General features: G+C 40.0%; 2 protein-coding genes across 2 annotated transcripts in view; both read left to right on the top strand.

Moving 5' to 3' along the window:
• The window catches only part of LOC138755614 (fibulin-1-like), a 98,649-nt gene that overhangs the window by 72,312 nt on the left and 6,674 nt on the right, over window positions 1-19,663 (top strand). Inside the window, exons 10-12 of the mRNA XM_069921972.1 lie at window positions 11,786-11,914; window positions 14,744-14,860; window positions 17,585-17,706. Of these exons, the coding sequence (XP_069778073.1) occupies window positions 11,786-11,914; window positions 14,744-14,860; window positions 17,585-17,706 (368 nt within the window). The remainder of the gene's footprint in view (window positions 1-11,785; window positions 11,915-14,743; window positions 14,861-17,584; window positions 17,707-19,663) is intronic.
• Window positions 18,806-19,663, top strand: part of LOC138742588 (von Willebrand factor C and EGF domain-containing protein-like) — a 104,341-nt gene continuing 103,483 nt past the window's right edge. Inside the window, exon 1 of the mRNA XM_069897217.1 lies at window positions 18,806-18,945. The gene's annotated coding sequence lies outside the window, so the exon portion shown is untranslated. The remainder of the gene's footprint in view (window positions 18,946-19,663) is intronic.

The following is a 19,663-nucleotide window of genomic DNA, read 5'->3' as shown; positions in this document are numbered from 1 at the left end:
ATCACTGAATTCAAATCCAAGCTCTGATGAGATTTATTTACAGGGGAAATAGTGTACAATAATAAGTAAGATAGCACTATATCAAGCTATAAGTAAATACATGAATAGTCACAACATCTTTTGTCCATTTTATTTTGGAAAACCACTTCTCAGAATCTACTTTAGATGGGATATTGCATACTTAACAATTTTAGTTGTCTCTTGCTTGCAGAAATGTCTGAAGCCAGTCCTGGGTAATGCAGAGGGGTTTAGTTTATGTTGCAGCTATTTATGTTTGGAGCAGACAAGGAAGTATTAGAGATAATATTCTTCGGGCCTTGATCGATGAGATAGTAATGACTGGAAAAATTAGTTTCTCTTGGATTATTCTGCCTTCTCTAGATGAGGCACCAAACAATAATTGCTTCTATTTTGTTATCTTAACATTCACTGAACCCAAAGTCACTAGAGCCTTTCTGACTGTGAAACTGTGCAATTAAACCCATTAAAGGTAAATGGTATTAGATTTGGAACTTTCCCTGAAATCAGAACATTTGTTTTCCACTTGTTGAGAGGAGTAGGTATTTTTAAATTTGATTCTAAACATGTATTTTTTTTAAAAAACCCAAAGAAAATTCTCTCTGTAACATGTTCGTAACTAACATTTCCTGCTTTGCAATAATACCTCTCCTTTAACAAGCAAAGATAGCAGTTTGTCAGGTGGGAAATAATAACTCTGGGATGATCCCAGCTATTTCTCTCTGATTTTCTTTGCGGATGCTTCTGAATGAAATATCAGGAATGTTTGAGTCCTATCAAATCATGTAGCAACATCAATAGCGACATTCCGAATGGAAAGCTCCTCTATTTCAAGATGAGTCACTTGGAGGATTTGATTTGTTCATACCTTATAAGATGCCCTTAAAAAAGCATAGCATATTAAAAGAGAAGGGCTGTGGAGTAAGTTGGATGGATTTATATTGTTTATATTATTATAATGTTGATGACTGCTTTGGACCCAAATCAATGGAGAATTCACAGGGCTTTGTTTTTTGCTCACTCTAGAATAGTATGCTGTTCTAAAGGACACTTCTATCTCTGTTATCTGGAGTCATAGCTCAGAAAGAAACAAAAATGATTCAAAGGCATTCTTGTAGGGTCAAAGTGAGACATATTTTGACTGTTAATACAAACTTTAAAAAAAAATTCTTCATCATGAACCTTTAAGGAACAAACAAATTGGCAACCTTATTGTCTCATAATTTTTTTTTTGTTGTAACTTTCATCATTCATTCAGTATAACATTTGAAATAACCTGCTTTTCGAAATCCTTGTTGGTCATTTGTGGAAACTAAGCAATGTATTTTCTACTTCACTCGAGTATTTGCCAAATTTGCAGGTCAACCTGTCCAAGGATATAACACTGTTAAATTGGAGCATCACTGGCAAATATCCCAAACAGGTACTCGATAGATCATCAAGGCATGTAAATAATTAGCTTGACACCTGCAGAAGAATTACATTGAAAAATCAGATAGTGATACACAAGCCATTCCCCAGCTAGTATCTTTAACATCACTCCTTGGAAAGTTGAGATAAGTGCAGGACAATTAATTTATGAATACTCCTTGGGCATCAAGATTCCCCTGACATTTAGAGCCATTTTAATTTTCAATCCCTCCAAGTAACCAGGTAACATGGTTCCTTCACAGGTTTTGATCTTCATTAATCCACCACATTACAACTGTTAACTGGCAATGAATTGCTGAATGCCAGGTCTGCAGGCACTGTCGTGTTGCATGCATCCATACCGTGACTCATCTTCTTTTCTTTGGCTTGGCTTCATGGACGAAGATTTATGGAGGGGGTAAATGTCCACGTCAGCTGCAGGCTCGTTTGTGGCTGACAAGTCCAATGTGGGACAGGCAGACACGGTTGCAGCGGTTGCAGGGGAAAATTGGTTGGTTGGGGTTGGGTGTTGGGTTTTTCCTCCTTTGCCTTTTGTCAGTGAGGTGGGCTCTGCGGTCTTCTTCAAAGGAGGTTGCTGCCCGCCAAACTGTGAGGCGCCAAGATGCACGGTTTGAGGCAATATCAGCCCACTGGCGGTGGTCAATGTGGCAGGCACCAAGAGATTTCTTTAGGCAGTCCTTGTACCTTTTCTTTGGTGCACCTCTGTCACGGTGGCCAGTGGAGAGCTCGCCATATAACACGATCTTGGGAAGGCGATGGTCCTCCATTCTGGAGACGTGACCCACCCAGTGCAGCTGGATCTTCAGCAGCGTGGACTCGATGCTGTCGACCTCTGCCATCTCGAGTACTTCGACGTTAGGGATGAAAGCGCTCCAATGAATGTTGAGGATGGAGCGGAGACAACGCTGGTGGAAGCGTTCTAGGAGCCGAAGGTGATGCCGGTAGAGGACCCATGATTCGGAGCCGAACAGGAGTGTGGGTATGACAACGGCTCTGTATACGCTTATCTTTGTGAGGTTTTTCAGTTGGTTGTTTTTCCAGACTCTTTTGTGTAGTCTTCCAAAGGCGCTATTTGCCTTGGCGAGTCTGTTGTCTATCTCTTTGTCGATCCTTGCATCTGATGAAATGGTGCAGCCGAGATAGGCAAACTGGTTGACCGTTTTGAGTTTTGTGTGCCCGATGGAGATGTGGGGGGGCTGGTAGTCATGGTGGGGAGCTGGCTGATGGAGGACCTCAGTTTTCTTCAGGCTGACTTCCAGGCCAAACATTTTGGCAGTTTCTGCAAAACAGGACGTCAAGTGCTGAAGAGCTGGCTCTGAATGGGCAACTAAAGCGGCATCGTCTGCAAAGAGTAGTTCACGGACAAGTTTCTCTTGTGTCTTGCTGGTAATGGAGACGGAAATAAGGTCAGCTGCCTACGGATGTGGTGATTGTACCCAAGGCTGGTTGCAAGCTCTGGACAGCGACTCCTCAAATTCCAATTGGCAAATCAAACACACCTGTGCATTGTATAAACTCTCTAGACACAGTGGGCTTTCTTTGATTTTTTTTGTGTGCCTTTGCTTGGCTGTAGGTAACATTCTTGGTGGTTCTGTTTGTCTCAGGATCCTTCTTGCAACTGTCATATCTAACCCTTGCTACACATGCTTTCTCTCTGTATAGCACTCTATCTCATCTAGCAAATACCTGGGAAACCCGCCTAGCATCTAGGGTCAATACTGGGATCAGGACTCCATTCACATCCATATCAGAGGTCCCTCTGATTGGTAATGCTGAGTCTAGTTTGAAAATCAATATCAATTAACCATCTAAGCCAATTGATTTGATGTGTAATGTCATTTGCAAAATTGCTGAATTTTGATGTATCACCAGAGTATCTCTTCTTGGCTTGATACAGAGCTGTAAGACAGCTTAATTAGTATGTTGGATTCTTTTATAAATTGTGCAGTCTATTTATTCTGTAGTCTAGCCAGGATGAGCTACCAAGATTTATACAAAACTGAACTACTTTTGGTTTGAATTAGAATGCACTGTATGAATATTTCACAATGATTAAACTTCAACTGACTGAAAATGAAGTCTGTTAATATATACTAGTGATATTTACAAAGATGGCATTTTGTTTCTTGTTCGGAAATGCCATTGCACACTATGTTAAAGTGCTTACTTTCTCCTATCTTGCTTGATTATAGCCTTTGGCCATATGTTTCCAGACTCTCATGCACAGTACACCCATGCTCTTTATTTCTGTAAACCTATTTAATGCTATTGGCATTTAAGCATGTCTCGTTCAGTTGATTCAATAAACTTAAACTAAACAAATTAAGAAAAAAAATACCAGGCCTGGAACCCAATTAGAGTAGTCTGCTTGACAGTGGACAGAAAGGTTGGAAGAATTTAATTTTTTTTAAGCCTTGTGCTCAAACCAAAGGATACAACAATGTCAAGCAAGTATGAGAAGAGAAAAGAGAAATGAAAGGGAGCATCATGGAGTCATTGTTAACATCAAAAGAAAGTGTACAAATGTAGTCTAAAGGCGTCAAAGAAAAGACCACAAGGCAAAGGAGCATAAATATATTATTCAATCATGAGCTGATCCATTCTCCCACTCAGACCCATTCCCCGGCCTTCTCCTTGTAACCTTTGATGGCTTGTCTAACCAGGAACCTATCAATCTCTGTCTTGAATGCACTCAATGACTCCACAACCACCTGTGGGAACTCATTCCACCATCTTTTTGCTGATGAAATTTCTCTGCATCTCGCTTTCATTGCCCTTCAGTCTTGAAGTTGTGCCCTTTGTCCTAGACTCTCCCACTATGGCAAACAACCTTTCTATATCTACTCTGTCCATGCCTTACAACATTCAAAATGTTTCAATGAGATCCCCCTCATTCTCCTCAATTCCAATGATAACAGGCTAAGAGCTGTCAAACATTCCCTTGACTTCCTGGAATCATCCCAGTTATTCTCCTCTGAACCCTCTCTAATGTCAGCACGACAGTTTTTCCAAAATGAGGATCCCAAAGCTGTTCACAGTAGTCCAAGTGCCTTATAAAGCCTCAACATCACATCCCAGCTCATATATCCTATTCCTGCTCAAGGACTCCTTTTGCTTTGGGAATTTTCTATTTTCTTCCCATCTAGAAAAGAATTTGCCTGTTTATTTATTCTACCAAAATGCATAGCTGTACCTTCTCTGACCAAGTGAAACATTAGACAGCCAGTCCTCTCCTCTTGCACGACCCACAAGAGCTTAACCCAGGTTGTCTTCCAAATGGGGCCTGCCAGCTTGTCCTGTTCCAGTCCCAGCTACTTCTGCTGGCTGTAACACTGTACAAGTGATCTCTCTCTCTCTCTCTCTCTCTCTCTCTCTCTCTCTCTCTCTCTCTCTCTCTCTCTCTCTCTCTCTCTCTCTCTCTCTCTTTCCTCAGTACAGCCTGTTTGACTCTCTCTGCTTGCAAAGCCACATGACCCTCTGACAACAGCAGGCTCTCTTCCAGACAGCAGCAGCTCCAGCTTGCTCTTTCACCTGTTGCCTTTGGTAAACAACAATCTATTAGTGAAGTCTCTTGAACACTCTTCAAAGCTCTTGCAAAAGCTGTGTAGCAGCATGGGGCAGACCTCCAGTATTTCAAATAAGATCTGTTTTAAAGTGTTTGTACGTGACCTACTCTAACAAACCTTTCCCAATTTATCTCCCAAAAACATATCTATATACTCTGTTACAAAAGAAAAAGTTTGAAAACCACTGTTTTAATCATACCTAATTGACTCATTATGTGCACGCTTTCATAACTCCAAAGGAAATAGGCCAATGACAATTTTAACAAGCAAAATATTTCAGTAACAATTGGGTCTAGAGCAGTGGTTTTCAACCATTTTTTCCCCCACTCACATATCATTGAGATATAGAAAGGATGAAGAGCTGGATGGTAAAGTGCCAATTGGAGTTCAATCCAGATATGTATAAGGTGGTGAATTTTGGTAGGTCAAACCTGAAGGCAGTGTTCATAGTTAATGGCAGGTATAGACGACACTTTCCTTATTCTAACATATCCTAATTTCAGAGTATCATCTTCCAAAGCATGAGTTACAATATCCCAAATTTAGATCTCTTTAATCCAACAAATCAAACTCTATGGCTGTTTCTTTTTGTAGTTTCAATTCATTGATAGAATGGATAAACATTTTGCATAGCTTCTCATTAAGACTTTTATAATGATGAATAACAAAGTATTTACTGTATAATAGAGATATAAAATGTATATAAAGATACAAATGATATTAAAAAGCTTTTAAAGAAATACAAAATGGTATTTAAAGAGATACAAAAACTTTATAGACATCCATAAGCTTTAAAGAGATACATAATTCAAAGAAAAAATTCTCGTGCTCATGCTTCCTTCACATCCTGTGGAATGAGAGTGGTTAGCCTGGCAGATGTTATGACATATTACATCATAGTGACTATGGATGCACTACAAACAATAGTTCTCTTAAAGAGACAGGCATAAAATTAACTAAGAATTAAAACAAGGTTTTAACCTTTACAGTAGGATGCTTCACAGTGTGGAAGAACAGAGGGACCTTGGGGCCAAAATCCATAATCTCTCAAGGTCGCTACTCAGGTTGATCGGACAGTTAAGAAGGCCTATGGTATCCTGGACTTCATTAATAAAGGGAATGAATTCAGGAGTCGTGAGGTGAATGTTGCAGGTCTATAAAACTCTGGTTAGACTACACATGGAATATTGTGTTCAATTCTGGTCACCTCATTGCAGGAAAGCAATGGAGAGGATGCAGAGGAAATTTATGAGAATGCTACCTGGATTGGAAAATATCACTTATAAAGCAAGGTTAGCAGAGCTAGGACTTTTCTGTTTGGAGTGAAGAAGGATGAGAGATAATTTAATAGAGGTCTATAAGTTTATGGGAAGTGTAGATAAAATAGACAGTCAGCACCTTTTTCCCAGGGCAGAGTAGCAAACACTAGAGGACAGTAGTACAAAATGAAGGGAGGAATGTTTAGGGGAAGCATTAGGGGTATGTCTTTTTTTACACAGAGTTGTGTGTGCCAGAATGGATTGCCAGGGGTGATAATGGCAGCTGGAACAATAGGGGCATTTAAGAGGCTCTCACAGCCACATGGTTGAAAGAAAAATAGTTTTGAGGTAGGGAGGGTTTTGGTTTTTTTTTGGTAGGTTGAATTGGGTCACACAACATTGTGGGCTGAAGGGTGTGAACTGCACTCTAATGGTCTATTTTCTAATTCACTGCAAGTTAATGGTTCTAAGATAATGGTTCGATTCAAATCGAAACCTGTGAAAGGACCAAATGTTCTTTGTGTGGTTACTCTGAGGAGCTTAAAATTAAAATAGGTTTAGAGAGCAGTCAATCATGATATCCATAGTGTAAATAATTTTTAAAAAAAAATTATTTTATTTACCTGAATCAACCTTCTAAGAAGATGCTTAAGAAGAGGGAATGACTCGTGTATTTACCAACTAATTTCTCAATGGGATCCTTCAGCAGCTACTATTCACTTGGACATCATTATTAGGGTCTGGAGATAAGGTTCTCCTCGAGAGACCTTAGTGTAATGTTCTGGAAAGCTTTAGGATGGTTCCTGACCATATTACTGGAGATTTACTAACATTTACCAACATAACTGTTACTTTGAGATGTTGCCATTCTAAAATGTTCCACTGCACTATCATGTTCTTTCCATTGTGTACGTGAACTCATTCAAAACTGCACCATGTCAATATTGATGGGTTTATGAGCTCAGTGGCTGAGTGCATTTGGGATGTTACGGTGATCAAAAGCTACACAGCCCGAGCAAATTGAAAACCTTTGATGTTGAAGCTCGTACATTGAGCTCTTAATGCTGCCTTCAGGTCGGGAGACAAGATGACATTAAGATCAGCAAGGGCTGAACTCTCCCATCTATTTAGGAAAGCAAAGCAAGAGTACACAAAGAGATTCCATGGACACCTGTGAGACATCAGCCACACAAGGTGCATATGACAGGGTATTTAAACCATTACTGACAACCTGCCATTTCGCAGCAGTGATGCATCCCTTCCTGATGGGTTGAATACCTAAAGAAAGCCTCATCTTCCCCTGTAGAACAGATACCCTACATAGCCACGGCTGAGCTGAGGAAGTTTCTATCCAGGGTGAAACCCACACAAAGTAGCAGGACCAGACAGCATGGACGGGTACTGAAGGACTGTGTGGCTCAGCTGACGGAGTTCCAAACAGATATCCTCAACAACTCACTACAGCAGTCCACTGTTCCTGAAGGATTCAAAGCAGCCACTGGTATCCTGGTGCCAAAGAGAAGCAATGGAACTAAAAAAAACTACTGACCAAATGCACAGATCTTTATGGTCATAGTAATGGAACACATCAAATCACACCTTCTAGTGACATTGGACTCATTCCAGTTTTCCTACTGACCAAACTGGTCCACAGATGATGGAGCCTTGATCTTGCCCATCTAGAGAATGATGCCTCTTACTCCAGGCTGTTCATCGAATTCAGCTCGGCGTTCAACATAATGACTTCAAAGGCTGGTGGATAAACTTTCCTCATTGGCAACTAAGCTAGTCCTTATCTGCCACAGGATTCTGGACTTTGTGACCAAAAGACCAGAGTTGGTCTAAGTTGGTAGGAAAATCTCAAGTCCTGTCACACTGAGCACTGTTACCCCTTAGGGCTTGTGCTCAGCCTGTTGCTGTTCACGATGCTGACTCATGACTGGACCGCCAGATTCAGGTCAAACAGAATCATCAAGTTTGCAGATGATGCAACAGTTTTTGGCCTCATTAGAAGGAATGATGAGTTGGCTGAGAGAGCAGGTTGGTAGGCTTATAAAATGGTGCAATATCAACAAATTTAGTCTCATTGTGGAAAAGATAAAGGAGATGATTGTGGACCTCAGGAAGACCAAGATCGACTACTCTCCACTACACATCAATGGCCCTGTCAGTGAAGAGCACAAAGGACAACCTATCCTGACCCACAACACTTCCTTATTAGTCAAGAAGGTGCTGTAGGGTATGCACTTCCTAGGGAGTTTGAGGAGGGAACATCTTTCGCTCCCATCTTACCACACTTCTACAGGAGCACAAATGAGTGTACCCTATGTGGTTGCATCATTGGGACAGTAATTCCAAAGCATCAGTCTGGATGTCAGTACAGAGGATCATTAAAATGGCTGAGAGGGTCACTGGGGTCGGTCTCCCTGTCCTCTGTTGATCATGTTCACAGGGAGTGTTCCTTAAATAATGGTCAAAAAATTATTGAGGACCTTTTCCACCCAGCATACAGTATCTTTGACACACTGCTGTTAAAGAAGGAGGTGCTTGTGCATCAAAATCAGGTCTGCCAGTTTGGAAAATAGCTTCCTGCAGGGTATGAGATTGATGAACTATATCCTGTAATTGAGTAAATCATTCCAAAATATTTATGCATATTTATTTTGAATTCTATGTGAATATTGTTTATTTTGTGCTGTGCACTTCCTGCTAGATGTTTGGAAGCATGGGGGCCCTGCGATAAACACCAAAGTCCATGAGTTCTTTGCTGCTAGGAATAAGGCAAACTACCACAGGGCCTCCGTGATGCATTCATCATCACCCTGTACAAGAACAGGGGAGAAAAGTCCAACTGCTCCAAATACCAGGGGATAACTCTGCTCTCTGTCGCAGGAAAAAATTGTCATAAAAGTACTCCTGAGCAGACTGGTGCACATCATTGCATAAGAACACCTCCCAGGGAGACAGTGTGGCTTCAGAACCAACGGGGCAACAATCAACATGGTATTTGTTCTCGGGCAGCTCCAAGAGAAGTGTATAGAGAACAGAACAAAGGACTGTACGTGACACTCGTCAACCTTACCAAAGCATTTGACACTGTGAGCAGGAAATGTTCCTCAGCATGGTCATCCAGCTACGTAAAGATCAGTGTGGCCAAGTCAGACACAACAATCTTTCAGAGCCTCTCAATAGGCTATGGTGCAAAGCAAGGCTGGGTCCTTGAGCCGACTCTCTTCACCATCTCCTTCAGCATGATGCTCCAAAGGGCCACAGAAGGCCTTGATGATGAGGATGGTGTCTATGTCTGTTACCACACTGATGGCAACCTGTACAACCTGAGGTGACTACAGTTCCACACCAAGACACTGGAGCAACTCATTCGAGAGCTACTCTTTGCCAATGATGCTGCCCTTGTGCAAAAGCTGCCGAGCTCATTGGACTGGAAGTCAGCTTGAAGAAGACAGAAGTTCTCTATCAGCCCACACCTCAGAGTACCACCCTCCCCACATTACCATCAGCAAGACTGAGCTGAAGACAGTCCACCTGTTCAGCTACCTGGGGTGCACCATCTTGTCTGATGCCAAGATGGATAAGGAGGTTCACAACAGACTACCAAAGGCAAACAGCGCATTCTGCAGGATGGAACACCAAGCCTCTAAAGAAAGGCATAAAGATCGGTGTGTTCAGAGCCATTGTACTGATCACCCTCCTGTACGGCTTTGAGTCATGAGTCACCTACTGTCCTACAACTCCTTGAGCACTTCCACTAGGCTGCCTCCACACCATCCTCAACATCCAACATTGAAGTCCTCAAACAGGTAGAGGTTACCAGCATCGAGACCATGCTGATGAAGACACAGCTACATGAGCAGGGCATGTCTATAGGATGGAGGATCATCACCTGCCCAAGATTGTTCTAGATGGCAAACTCTCCACAGGCCAACATAACAGAGCAGCTCTGATTTTAAAAAAAAAAGGATACTAGGACACTCTTAAGAAATCCCTTGGTGCCTGTCACTTTGACCATCACCAGTGGTCTGCTCTAGCCTCCGATTGTGTGGCCTGGTTACACACCATTTGCCAGTTGGTCTCCTCCTTCGAGAACGCACGCAGGGCTGGCCTTGAGGACAACAGGAGACAAAAGAAGAACCATAATACAGCAGCACCAAACCCTTGCAGCCACTGCGGTCGGGAATGTCTGGCTGCATTGGCCAGTGAGCCTGCAACAGATGTCGACAGCTCAATTCCTAAATCTTCGTTCACAAGGTCAAACCGTGCCTGTGTGTGCGGTAGAAACACTGTTTCACCTGGTTGCATATATGCAGTCAGATAATAATAAACGTGAATTTGCCCACACTCCTGTTCACACCAATTTCTTGAGTTCGTTGACCAACATTTGTTTTGTTTATAAAATTCAGGTTCTGAAATTATAATGCTTATTTTCCGCAAGATTTTCTAAAGCAAAGTAATCTCTGCCCTCTACAATTCTAGTCTATATTTTGATTATCTCATGATTTGATTGTCCTGCCTTCAGTGCCCAAATTTTTTTGTCCCCTCCCTAAACTTTATTGTCTTTCTACCTCTTAATTTTTCATTTGAGACTCACACCTATCTGCCAAGATTTTGATCATTAGACCGAATGCCGTCTTGCATGTTTCAGCAACAAAATTTGTTTGATGATGCACCTGCAATGTAACATAGATAATTCACTCACTACCATACAAATCATGGAGTAACAGAGCTCAGGCTAATTTTATTTAATATACTTTCTGCAGGGTTCGTTGTCGAGTTGTGTTTTTTGTATTGGGAAACTAACCTGACTGGGATTTGATGTTGCAAATGTTTTTTTTTAATTGAGAAGGCTGCAGGGAGTTCTGCTCTTTGAAATATTGGAAGTTATAAATGTATGTCACTCTGGTCTGAGTCCGTCATCTTTCCTAATGTGTTGCCTATTGGAATCCAATTCCAAATATGGAAGAAAGATTTGTAGGGTAAGTTTGGGATTGGAGTCATTCTAAACATGGTTAGCATAGTGGCTAGCGCCAGTGATCAAGACCTGGGTTTGACTGTTGCGTTGTCTGTAAGGAGTTTGTATGTTCTCCCTGTGTCTGCCTGGGTTTTGCCCTGGGGTCTCCAGTTTCCTCCCATGATTCGAAACATACAAGGGTTATAGGTTAATTGGGTGGCATGGCCTTATGGGACGAAATGGCCTGTTTTAATTTTTTTTAAATTAAATGTAATAACTTTTTTAAAAATTAAAGCATCTGGCCATCATTATTTTCAGTCTCTGAACTGAGTGACTTGATAGATCAGTTCAGTGGACATAACAAGCAAGGACAGAATATTTTTTTAGCAGAATGATATTAGCAAGGCTGAATATCATTGATGATCCTGCTGTTGAAATCGACTCCATGATGTATGAGTCCCACATTTAATCGATTTAGTATTGTAGCTGTCTTTTGGGTTTACCGACACATGATCATGCATCAGTTTAGTTTGTTTTTATTTCAGATGTGAATGAGTGCCGGTGGGATGGGGAAAGTCGGGTGTGCCACCATTCTTGCCACAACACTTTTGGCAGCTATCTCTGCTCTTGCCGTGCTGGCTTCAGACTTCAGGTGGATAGAAAGACATGTGAAGGTAAGAGGGAAGAAAGAGCAGAAGTGGAGAACAGACTAGCTCAAGCCATTTAAGACTGTTCAGCGTTAGCAACTTGAAGTTTGTATTCAATATGATTTTTCTTCTCATGGTATAATCTAAGGTTTTTACATAAATTGAGAGAACTTGGCTAAGAAGTTAGAAGATTGTACAAATATGACTATGTTTGATGGATCCATGACTGCAGACTGTAGGTGAAGATTGATGGGCTACTTAGATGGACAGAAAGTGGCATCTGTGATTTCAGTCTTCAGTTGTATAGGACAATGCATTTCAAGGTTCAATGTTCCTTTTATTGTCACGAAATAATACATTAAAAATATAATATACATGATATTCTTCAACATTTGTCTGCCGTAAGGTAAACAAAGAGTCACCATTAGCATTTTCCAATGCCCTGAACAATCGGAGAAAGAGGAGCAGAAAAGAATCCCTTCAGAGATACTGAGTGTTTGTGGATTCGCCTCCAGTGCTTCTGCAGCCCCATAGGTTCCTGTTCAAACCATCGGCAACCTGATCTCCAGATCCATATCTCTGATATGATCAGGAAGCTTTCAGCACCAGAGACCATTAGGGACCCCTTCTTACTCTTAGCACCCTCTCAAATTCTGGCTTCAATACCTGTACCTGTTTCCCAAGATCCACTTTCTTTCAGCCTGTGAGTCCTTTAGGGTTAGGGTTGATAAAATTGATATGCTGCAAGTCGCCTGCAGCCTGTGTGGATCTTTCTGCCACCACTGAGCCCCTCACTGGTTTGCTGCCATAGTCACCTTCCCCGTAGGGTTGTCTCCTATGCTTCTCTTTCTCAACGGGGGGTGTTCTAATAAAATTGAAATTCTAATTTGGCTCTGGACTCACTCACCACTAACCAATTTACATTGTGAATAAACTGAATGAAATGCTACTTAAAATGCAGGAATATCGATATGGATTATGATATCCACTGTTTGTAATTGAGGAGATTGGACATAATTAGTGTAGTGGTTGGCACAGCCCAATTACAATGCCCGCGACGCAGGTTTGAATCTGGCGCTGCTTGTAAGAGGTTTGTATATTCTCCCCATGCCCGTCTGGTTTTCCTCTGGGAGCTCCAGTTTCGTCCAACATTCCAAATACATATGGAGCTGGTAACTTAATTGGTGTATTTGGGTGGCATGGGCTTGTGGACCAGAAGGACCTGATACCATGGGCTGTATCTCTAATTTTTAAAAAAATCAGAACTAGATGTGAGATCTGAAAGAAACCGTAAAAGGACAAGAAAAATATCCTGCCATTGTACTTAGACATATGGTAACTGTGTATGAAGTCCCTGAATATCCTTGAGACAAAATAGTAATGAAATTTTTTTGTGCATCTCCACTGATTCTGGCTTCCTTTCCTCTTTCATGTATTGTTTATTCACATGCCTCCACTTCTTTCTCTTTTGCCTCATCCTCATTTACTTTAATCCCTTGCACCTCACTCTCGAGGCAGAAATATTGTAGATTTGGTGGCAAGCTGGACAGTCTGAAACTCTCAAAGTGAGTGAGCATGGTTGCTGCGGTGTTTATCAGGTAGACTCTGAAACATTTGAAGTTGGTGAGAAACCACAGGTAGTTAAGACTTGCAAAGAGCAAGGAATCAGGTGGTTTGAGAACCACTGAAGGCAAATCAACAGTGGACTCGTGGATGGGACAAACTATATAGGTATGAAACCTTTAGATGCAATGGCTGCTTGCTTTTGTCTTCCTCTAAGTGCACTTACTCAGTAGTGTGTTGAGCTGAGTCTCAAAAGCGAAATGAAAAAGTGCAGCAAGATTCAAGAATTGCATCAGTCCCAAAGTCTGAAGTGTCTTGAAAAGATCAACTTATCTAAAAATCTGTGGTTGAACGGTAGGGACTGGAGAAGTCTTCCTATCGAACAACTAAAAAATGTGTAAGAGATGGCTGGTCATTGGTGAATTTAAGATGTGTTCTCTGAAAAAAAGAAAGCTTAATAATTTCCATTCTCAGACTGAAAATATCTGGGTCTAATGAGCGACATTCTAAATTAAAACTGGGAAGCCTCGCTATCATTTGCGGCTAATTGAGCCCTTTTGAGAAGGAAGCAGTCGACATCGTAGCCCAATAGAATGATTTGGGCTCCAACAGGCTTGCCAGCTTGAGCTTTAGGCTCAGAATGCAGAAGAAGCAAAGATAATTTCAAGCAATATTCATCATCCAATTAATTATGGGTAAAATTATACAGTTGTTTGGAATAAATTATTATTGTTTCTTCTTGTAACTGTTAATAGTGGAAATTTTGACTAATTTTGTGGATTCTTTGAAATATCTACGCATTTTCTTTACTCCAGTCATACTCATGTAAAATTTGAGGCTTTTTAGACCATTTTTTTAACATTTAAATGTATGAGATCAACTATTACAGGATGCTACTTTTTATTGCGGTAAGTATCTGTGTTGCTCGAGATGTCAGTACCACTGATGGAATGAGTGGTATTGTCCATGGTCGAGACTTCAGGAGCTCCAATAAACTGGTAGCCAGGGCCAAGATGAGAGTTCACAGTCTAGGCGGCTGGGGCCAGAACTAGGAGGACTTGACTTTTACACGTGATAGATGGAAAATACCAGCTTTTTTTGGGCAAGAATAGGGGAGGTAACTTTTGCACGTTATCAACTTTTACACAAGTATATTATGGTGTATTTTAACATTTCCACTGTTGTTTTCACAACTGTGGTTCCATCACTTTAAATTTTGTTTAGATTTTTTTTAAATATAATTGATATGGTGTACAAGTGGCTGTAACTATTATCTTTTTTCCTTGCTGTAAGATATTGATGAGTGTAAGGAGGATGTCTCTCTTTGTAAAAGCCGTTGCCTTAACGTCGTAGGATCGTATCGCTGTACCTGTCTGGAGGGTTTTCAGATGGTCAAAGGCCTGTGTCTAGGTACTTCAATCTTATTTTCTTACTCAATTCTATTTGATATACTGTTTGATAACATTTTTTCATTTTACTTGGTTTGTTTTTTTCTCATTTATTCTTTACCTTATAATTAGATCAGTGTCACATTTTTTTCATGATTCAGTTTCAACAAAAAAAATTTAACCATAATGGAAAATCAGGGGGAAACTGCAAGTTGCATGAAGTCCCTTGTTTTCCTTCTGGGCCCACTGTGCATCAGTTACACTGATGCATGGGGGGAGCCTGGCTATCCATGATAAGATTTAACAGCCTGGAGTTCTGGGATTTTCACCCTGACTTAGCTGAATCTTGAATTTGCAGTCTTAGCTGTTTTCTTCTACTTGATCTGCAATACTGAACTGTGTAAAGGTGTGACGTAAGTTCTCTTCATTCATGAATGATCCTGTGGGCTTAATAGGTGGTGAATTTTAAAACAAGATACCCCTAATTGAAGTGTTTGTTTTATAATGCATTGACTAGTTCTGATTAATTTCTGGGTCTCAAGTTTAAATCTCAAGGATCAAGTACCACTCTGGAAACATGCTGACAATCTTTAACACAGTACTGACAGAATCCTGGAGTGTTAGTGCTACTGTCTTTTGGAAGCAATGCTAGACTGAAGCGCCTTCTACCTTATCAGATTGAAGGAACAAGATTCTGTTACGTAATTGAAAGAACAGTGAAGTTCTCCTCTGTTGAAAGAACAGTGAAGTTCTCCTCTGTTGAAAGAACAGTGAAGTTCTCCTCTGTTGAAAGAACAGTGAAGTTCTCCTCTGTTGAAAGAACAGTGAAGTTCTCCTCTGTTGAAAGAACAGTGAAGTTCTCCTCTGTTGAAAGAACAGTGAAGTTCTCCTCTGTTTATCTCTCAAATGGGCATCACTACAAAAATGAGAAAATATGATCATATAGTCACACCCGAAATGCAGCGTGTAAAAGAACCATACAGAGGTGAAAGGGAGTTGAACCAACTGGCCTTAATAGAACTCTTGCATGTGTTTAAATCTCTCGGAACCCGATGATGCTTGCAACTCCCAGGATCTTTATGACATCAGCCACTAGCCTGTGGGCTTGCCCCGCACTCAGAGCTCTCACAGTTAGATGTGTCGCGGACTTGTCCACGACTTTGTGAGCCAGTTTGCTTGTTGCATGGGCGAGCCGCCACAGTCATTTATTACATTTTCACTCAACTTAGCAACAGAATTTTTATATAAAAATGATTATTAAAGTTGAAAACTCTATAATGAACAAACAATATATTGGGATATCCTAAGTTATGCAAGATCTCTAATGCATGACCGGGAACTGATATTAGGATATTGAATTATATGACTCACCTATTTAGTGTCAAAGAAACAGAGAACATAAGCAAATGCAACAGGTCAACACAATTAGTAATAGTGTAGCATGAGCAATGTGGGTTTGAATCCGGTGCTATCTGTAAGGAGTTTGTATGTTCTCCCCGTTACCGCAAGAGTTTCTTCCAGGTGATCCAGTTTCCTCCTACATTCCAAAGATGTGTGGAGTTAGTAGGTTAATTGGTCACATGGGTGTAATTGGGGGTTGTGGGCTCATACAGCAGGAATTGAAGGACGTGCTTATAATTTTGTGCGTGACAACCTCTGTAATTATCAGAACTTCAAACATTACAGATTGGGATGAATGTTCCGATCACAGTCAAAGGATCTGCCAGCAAGCATGCATCAATACGGCAGGAAGTTTCTTTTGTTCCTGTGAGAATGGATATTCACTTGCCGCCGACAGCTTTTCTTGTTTAGGTATGTTACAAGATGGGACTCCAGAATGAAAAGATTTATTGCTATTCATTCCCCCGTGAGATGCACGGTTTGCTTGTAGTTGTTGGTAACTGGCAAAGTTCTTTGCTTGATAACATCAACATTTTCCAAGCAGTTACTTGTAGGTAATGTCTTTGTTCCAAGCTTGTGCTATCACGTGTGCCCAGTTTTTTTGAGGCATCTTTTTCTCATTAAATAGCCCAACTGCAGTAAATGTTTCAACTCCTTGTGTGGAGGCTTTTGCAAAATCATTATATCAACAAACTAGAGGATACATTAAAAAAAAATCAAATTATCTTGTGTGTTTTAAAATAACAAGATTACTTAGGCAAGGGCACAGTGTTCATCAAATACAGTACATCTGACATATCAACTGCCCATCATATTTATTTTTCCTTCTATTGCCAGAAATCGTACATTTGCTGAAATTGAAAATTCCACCGAGCAAGGGAGAGAAAGAAGTATATTTTAGATATAATGTGGAATTGATTTCTTTTAAATAAAATATGCTGCAGATTTTGTGTTTTTTTTTCTCCAATAGAGTGTAAAATTTGATACTTCGTAAAATATAAACTCCACTCAAATATGCTCTTTTCAAGGTCCAGCAGATTAGCTGGACATTTTTATGGACTTTTCATGATGAAATGACACTGGCAGAAATCAAGGAAAGGCACTAATGATGGGGTTGCTCCAGTAAATTGGTTGTGTCAGGTCAGAAATGGAATGGATAAACACCTAATTTCCCATTATTACATTTTAATGATTTGTGGAATTGTTTAAAAAAATATACAGTTAAATTGTTGTGAACATGGCCAATATATTAAGTTGCATCTTAAAATATATATTGCTAGTATTGTCTCTGTGGTTATGTTCAAAATAAATGTTTTTTATTGATTGCTGTGCTCTTGATTTTTAGATATAGATGAGTGTGAAGCGTATGGACACACTCTCTGTGAGCACAAGTGCATTAATACAATAGGCAGTTTCAAGTGCACTTGCCCCCTTGGCTATGAGATGCACATCGATGGACAAATGTGTGTAGGTATGCGGCTTTTCTTATTTTACAATTTATGAAGCACAGTATAATGCACAAAATTATTTCATTAAATAATCGAAAATAACCACCTTTCGCCTCCAGCATTAAAGCTGTTGCATATTGCTTGAATACTGTGTATCAAATTATTCCTCAGATTAAATGAATGCTTTGAAGTCCCTTTTCTGCAATTTTCAATCTGTATTTTCCTTTTTTAATATATTTATTAATTTCAAAAAAAAATGTTCAATGGTAGAAAAATAGCTAATGGACTCAGCTTCATGTGTCTGGGCTTGTGAAAATATTTATAATCATGGTAACTGATACAAAGATCTTTGATGCTTAGTTTCAAAGAACAATGTTTTATACCATTTTCTCATGTAGTCTGAGACACACACACCCTAAATTCAGGGTGATTTGGAAAACAATCTTGGTTTGGTGCTCTAACCCTCACATACTGTTTGTAAAGGAATGAAAACCAAATACTTGAATTTTGAAAAGGAAAACTCCACATCACAAAAAGATAGTCAATATCTGCATGTTTTGTATTGCCAGAATATTGCATTAACTTTTTAAGATTCAAATAAAGCTGGCATCCATTTTCAGCACCTTTTTCCTTTTATTAGATGCAATTAAGTGTGCTCATAAACAAGGCCACCTTTGTGATTCCCTTTGTAGTTCATCTTCAGGCATTAAGATCACCAATCATGTGCATGTAAACATGCTATCATATTCCATATTGTGACCCTTTAATAATTGCTCCAATTGTCTTTCTAATTTTACTCTGAAAAGCTGACAAGTTTGAGTGTTTGATATCAGATAAGCTTGAGTAATTTGATTTCTGTTCAGGAAATTTGAGCTATAATAATTGCATCTGATAACTCAATGGTTAGACCACTAGTCTTGTAAACCAGGGGTCGTGAGTTCATTCCTCGCGGGAGCCTCATTTATGTGAGAGGCACTTGACAAAGTGTCTTAAGAATTTCATGTATGTTACATTCTAAATATAGTATTATGTGGCAATAATGGAACCGTTACCTTTATTCTTTGGTCTGAATTCTTTGACCCTCAGTAGACCCTCAGCTGAACTTCAGATCCAAAAAAAAACTCTTGTCATCATTATCAAACATTTCCAACTCCATAACAACATTCTGAAAAGTCTTCTCCCACACCAAAGGCCGGAGCAGATAATCATTTTTGTATGGCAGCTGGCTGACTTTTGACCTTTCAGAAAAAGAACTAAGGTGGAGAACTCTGTTGGTATTTGCAAAATTGTTTGCACCTCCTGAAGTTGTCCTGTTTGGGCTAAGGTTTAAAAACTGGCAGACAGCTGCTATGTTTGATTGTCAACACACCAATATATGTTCAAATGATGAAAACCAGTTTTGACATTTCTTTTCAGTGATAGATTTTTATTTCTGAAATTGAAACCTAAAATAATTAGTGCAGAGAAAACTTCTGGGTCACCTGTACCCAGTAGTTTGGTGTTAGACACTTAAACAATAAGTTGGGTGTTTCCAGCAAGTCAACTCTGAAAGGTGACCTGTATTTTACCTAGACTTTGTATCTGTTTTGACAGCTCTGGGAGTCTGAAATTGTTTTATGCCTCTGCTTGAAGCAGGGAGGTTACAATATTTAGTCAATATTCAATCTTCATGAAGTGCTTGTGAAAGTGAAAGATCAGAGAGCCAGAATTGAATGCACCTTCATTGCACTGAAGATCATATTAAATAAAACAATTCAGAGCATATCCCAGATCTTTTCCCATTACACATAGTATTGAATTAGAAGAGTGATCCATCCCAAAAATGAGTGACTCGTCAAGTAAGTTGTATGTTAAAATTCTGAACATTCACAAGTTACTGATTTCTAATTACAGTGGTCCTGCAGTAGTGACAGAGATTATCACACTCTTTCAAAACCTACTGGAGGCAGAGGTTAATTTAGAGTATTTGGGAGGCA

The sequence above is a fragment of the Narcine bancroftii genome, chromosome 1 (assembly GCF_036971445.1).
Source record: "Narcine bancroftii isolate sNarBan1 chromosome 1, sNarBan1.hap1, whole genome shotgun sequence".
NCBI lineage: Eukaryota > Metazoa > Chordata > Chondrichthyes > Torpediniformes > Narcinidae > Narcine > Narcine bancroftii.
This window is presented reverse-complemented; position numbering and strand designations above follow the sequence as displayed.